The sequence below is a fragment of the Nannobrachium achirus genome (assembly GCF_963921795.1).
Source record: "Nannobrachium achirus genome assembly, chromosome: 2".
Classification (NCBI taxonomy): Eukaryota; Metazoa; Chordata; class Actinopteri; order Myctophiformes; family Myctophidae; genus Nannobrachium; species Nannobrachium achirus.
Window position 1 is genome coordinate 27,539,206 of NC_137811.1, and position 5,701 is coordinate 27,544,906.

The 5,701-nt window shown below is 46.7% G+C and overlaps 1 protein-coding gene across 1 annotated transcript; it reads left to right on the forward strand.

Annotated features, from left to right (window-relative positions):
* Positions 1 to 2,229: 2,229 nt before the first annotated feature.
* On the forward strand, positions 2,230 to 3,570 carry LOC308304477 (serine incorporator 1-like; the record flags this gene model as incomplete). Its single annotated transcript, XM_080749080.1, has 1 exon — positions 2,230 to 3,570. The coding sequence occupies one exon, from the start codon at positions 2,230 to 2,232 to the stop codon at positions 3,568 to 3,570; it is 1,341 nt and encodes a 446-aa protein (XP_080605206.1).
* Positions 3,571 to 5,701: the final 2,131 nt, after the last annotated feature.

A 5,701-nucleotide genomic window follows, 5' to 3' on the forward strand; every position in this document is an offset into this window, starting at 1 on the left:
CAGGAGGACGGGGCCGCAGGGGGGAACCTCTGCAACCAACCAATTATCCTCTGTTTGCCGATTGTCCGGCGGAGGGACGGACAGCACGACAGCCTCTGATGTGATGAAGACCTTCCCGGGGGGGGCGGTGAGGAGAGAAGTGCAGAAGGGATGGCAAAGTTTTAGGAGGGTCAAATGGAGGAGGGAAAGGGCGTACAGGGAATCAGGGATGGGGAGTGTTATAGAGTGATGGGAGAGATGATGAACTACACGTATACTACAGTGGATCAGTGGTTCTCAACCTTTCCAGGCTGTGAACTCCCCAAAATAATCATATTTGAACTGGGTGACCTACTACTGATAAGCACTTGGGACGGTGGGAGTTGAAGCATTATATTTAGTTTGACTCGGTTCCATAGATAATAGCAGAACTATAAGCTCACGACGCCTTTTTGCCTTTTCTCTTATTATTTGACAACTTGGCCAATGTTTCACCAGTTTTATAGTATAGTTTGTTGAGTACTTTTGATGCAGTAATGTTCTTTTACATTTTGTATTTATAAACAATGGCTATAAAAGTACAAACATGTCAAGATCACAGGCAGTGCTCTCTTTGACGTTACTGACATAAAATGGTAATCGAACTGCAATGCAGACAAGCAGTGTTATTACATGAACTTAACGGTATGGACAATTCAGCAATTATCTCTATTGGTGGTCTAAGTCTAGTAACCGAGTTTCGAGACGGTACCATGCTGCGAACTGGAGTTACAGCTGTTTAAAGACCAGCCAATAGGAAGACAGAGGAGGGACCCTTTTGTGTGTGTGTGTGTGTGTGTGTGTGTGTGTGTGTGTGTGTGTGTGTGTGTGTGTGTGTGTGTGTGTGTGTGTGTGTGTGTGTGTGTGTGTGTGTGTGTGTGTGCGCGCGCGCGCGTGTGCGTGTGCGAGCATACACTTTGAGAACCGGCGACGGACCCCTGGAAACACCTCATGGACCCTCAGGGGTCCTCGAACCACACTTTGGGAACCAGCAGGAGTATAAGTAACAAAAATGGAAAGTAAAGTAAAAAGTACCTCAAAATTGTACTGTAGGTACAAGTACTTACTACTTGAGTAAATGTACTTAGTTACTTTGCAGGCAGCACCACTGAACAGCCAATGACTGAGAGGCTGGCCATCGGCAGGTGTGATAATTATCAGAGTGCAGAGGGACATGGGTTGATATTAATGGTTTTAACTCAAAATGTATACATCACACAGCTTAGATCTTTGGATGGGTCTGTCCTCCTCTCTCTTCACTCTCTCCAGACTTACTAAACCCATTGGAAATGCATTGGTGCTTAATGTTAAATATTTCAAAAACTACAAAACATTTCAAAAAGAAAAGTACAAGCAGACGTCTCCAAAATAAGCAATGTAAGTATGGGAGTTGAATCGTGACAACGTTTTTGAGGAGATACTACTATGATAGATAGTCAAATGGGTTACATTCAAGTCAATGGGGGTCCAGCAACATGCGCCAGCAATTTATATCAGCTCGCACTTATTGAGGGTGAAGAATGCCCCATTGGATGTACGTCACCGAGAATCATGCTTCCTCATTGGCTAAAAGTTGACCTAGAAAGAAATAAAGTAGCACTAGTACTATAGTGTGTTTCCCTGTTGGGCAATCACACTAATAATTTCTTTCTTGAGGACATATTTAATTCTCTGCTCGAAAGGTGTATTTTGCGGAGAAGGTGGAGAGCTGAGAGGCTTTCCACGTACAAACTATTAATAATAACGAATTAATTGTGCCAGCAGAGTGCGCAAGTACTGCGTTTGGTGGCATATCTGTTTGTGTTTACACAAAGGGACCAGCATTCTTGGTGACGTCACCATCAACAAGTGCGACCTGATGCAAATAACAAGGTGCCACATACATTCAGACAGCGCTGAACAGCACCGATCGCAGTACTTTCTCACTCTGCTGGTGCGCAAGTAGGCCATATATGGCCACGAGTGCACAAGACGCAAGTTGGCACCTGGACAGAGTGCAGTCTAGTTTCTAGTGTGACAGTCTGTGCTACATCAGTGTTACGTCACAACATAAGACTATATCCTGCAGCTACTATATACAGCAGCTACCAACAGGAACTATGTAATGTGTTGTAATAGTGTAATGCCGTTCTTACTACTACCATTGTAGATTTATAATTTATATATCAGAGCATGAACTGTTTATATTAGTTCAATCCAACTGGCATCACAATGGGAGCCTGCTTGGCTGTATGTTCCCTTGCCAATTTGGCCTCCTGTTTATGTGGATCGGTGACATGCCTGCTGTGTCGCTGCTGTCCCTCCAACAACTCCACCCTCACACGCCTCATTTTCGCCTTTTTCCTGCTGTTGGGGACTGTGTTGTCCGCCCTTATGATCTTCCCTGGAATCGAGGTGCATCTCCAGAAGATCCCGGGCTTCTGCAGTAACAGTGACAATACCATACCCATACCCGGTGTAGAGAACCAGGTGAACTGCGACGTCATCGTGGGCTACAAGGCCGTGTACCGGATGGGTTTCGCCATGGCCTGTTTTTACTTCCTCCTCTCTGTGATCATGTTCCGGGTCAGGTGCAGCAAAGACCCACGCGGCGTCGTCCAGAACGGGTTCTGGTTTCTCAAGTTTCTCGTTCTGGTCGGGATTTCGGTGGGAGCATTCTTCATCCCGGACGGAATGTTTAACACTGTGTGGTTTCACGTCGGAATGGCGGGATCCTTCTTCTTCATTGTCATCCAACTCGTTCTCCTCATCAACTTTGCTCACTCGTGGAACAAGTCGTGGGTGGAGAGGAACGAGGAAAGCGACAACAAACGCTGGTTCGCGGCCCTGCTGTCCGTCACCCTCCTCAACTATGTCCTGGCCTTTGTGGCAGTGGTGCTCTTCTACGTCTACTACGCCCGAGCCGACGAGTGCGTCGAGCACAAGGTCTTTGTCAGCCTCAACCTCATCTTCAGCGTCGTGGTCTCGGTCGTCTCCGTCCTGCCCAGGGTGCAGGAGGCTCATCCGTATTCTGGTCTGCTGCAGTCGTCAACCCTAACCCTGTACACCATGTACATCACCTGGTCTGCCATGAGCAACAACCCTGACCAGGCTTGTAACCCCGGCCTGCTCCCCGGGAGCGGTGGGGGCCGCGTGCAGTGGTGGGACGCGCAGGGCATCGTCGGCCTGGTCATCTTTGTCTTTTGCACGCTCTACGCCGTCTTCAACACCTCCACGAACACCACGGTGAGCAAGCTGACCTCGCTGGAGGCGGACACCGACTCCAGCGACGAGGCGGAGGCGGGCGGCGAGGACGGACCGCGGCAGGCCCTGGACGATGAGCGGGACGGGGTGGCGTACAGCTACTCCACCTTCCACTTTCAGCTCTTCCTGGCCTCGCTGTACATCATGATGACCCTCACCAACTGGTACCACCCAGACACCGCCGCCCAGGCCATGCAGACCACCATGCCCACCGTGTGGGTGAAGATGGCCTCCAGCTGGCTGTGTCTGAGTCTCTACCTGTGGACCCTCATCGCTCCGCTCATCTTCCCGGACCGTGATTTCAGTTAAGCCAGCTAGGGATTCTCAACCTTTTTGAGCGGTGGTAAATCACTCCATAGAGTGGCTGTGCGTGTGTCTGTAGCCTTTTTCCTCAGCGTTTTGCCATAGCAAAATGTGTGTACGTAGCATCATGTTTGTCTAGTGATGTCATATGTTGTATGTCTGTAGCCTTTTTCCTCAGCGAATTGCCATAGCAAAACGTGTGTGTGTAGCATAGCCTGTACATCCTAGACTCAAATCCTAGTCTGAAGACGTTATGCAAGCACGACCACCGCTCACTTCACATTGGGTGTGATTTTTTTTAGGGCACAGACCCCCATTTATACCTTTCTTTACCAGCTTGCAAAGCTGGTCAATAGATAGACAGCCGATGACATCATCAGAATCTCCTGCAATTTGCATTGGAACATTGGTTCCATTTCCATTGATCCAAGCAAGAACACAAGCAGGTGATTGATTGTTAAAATAAACACTCTATTTTCACTAGATAAACTTCTCTAGATAAACTTTTCCGCTGCCGTTGGAAAATTATGGAATCAATGGGAATGGGAATCAATAGGGAATCAATGGGAGAGGGAATCAATAGGGAATAATTTGGTCGAGCTTCACAAGACAGTTAGCTTGCTGCAGAATATAGTCACATCAGCAACCACACTTGCAATGTCCAATTGCATCTTTCTATTATTATTATTAGTGGCAACACACTGTAGTTCTGGGGAAACTTTATTTTCACTAGCTAAACTTTTCCGCTGCCATTGGAAATTGATGGAAACCAGATGATTTGTACACTGTCAGAGTTAAAGGGCAATTTCAGGCTAAACCATATACATCGAGAGAGGAAGAGTGAGACACCTATGGTCACATAATTCTACAGGTCACAGGTTTCAGCATGGTTTCTTGTGTGTTGAATGAGCATTAGCTACAGATCGTAGCTCGTTACATGGCTGCGTAGTAGCTACTCTACTTCTTGTGGGCTCGCCTGAAAGGCGAGAACACTATGTTATCTTCATTATTTATTTATCAAGGTCTGCCATGACAGTACAAAGGCAGGGCCCTTGGCCAATGAGGTGCAATTGAGGTGCGGAAAAACATCTGGGAGTGGTGTCAGCTGGAGTATTGGTTGAGCTTCACATGACAGTTAGCACGCTGCAGAATATAGTCATGAGCGAGCCCACACTGTTTCGTAGGAAAAGTATTTCTAGTTATTATTATTATTACACTTATTATTAGCGTAGTTACGTAGCAAAGGCTCATTCAACAGCACGAGACCAAGGTTTTTCTCCAGTGTGTATACGCTGGTGAATCTTCAGTTGACTTAACCAATTTTAAGTCAACTGATTATGCTGGTGACTCTTCAGGTGACTTAACTGACTGAAATTCTTGTCACACTGTTTACATATGTGAGCTTCCTTCCCTGTATAAGTCGGCTGATGTGTCCTTGCTTCTCCTGGTTGAGTTAAAGTCTTGATAAATATTTGATGACTGCAAGATTTTGGTTCATCTGTGTCTCCTTGTTCCTGGCTGTTTACTATGCCGGTTATTTTTACGTTGACACCAGAGCCCTGATCTGAGGGATCTGTCCATTTATGGGCATTTGGCAGTAGACGTCATCATGTCTCGATTGAGATCTGAGGTTCATAGGGACCGAGTTTTAGGTTCTGTCGGGTAATGGACAGATTACTTAATGCTCTTCCTGACTCCCTATGCTTTTATCCCCTCACACGATACTGAATTCACACACTGGATCCTCTGTGGAATGAAGTTAATTAAAAATATCTTCAACTATTATACATGTTGAGCAGAGCTCTGGTCTGACCTCAATCACACCACAACCGGTTGCCGTGCTTGCTGCATGCCTGACACCGATGTGTGAAGGCAGCCACCCCTCCATATTTGGGCTAGAGTGACGTCATCAATATGACATCACCACCATGATGGAAGAGATCATGATGCAAGAGATCCACGTAGATGCCACGCCGTTATTAGACCCAGTTTATTTATTTTGTCATTCGGTACTTAGTGTGGTTGCTATAGGCAACACACTATTGTATTCCATTGGTTCTCAACCTGTGGATCTGGACCCCAGGGGGTCCTCAAATTATGTTGGGGGTTCCCCAGATGATTAACATTGTTTTCTCAC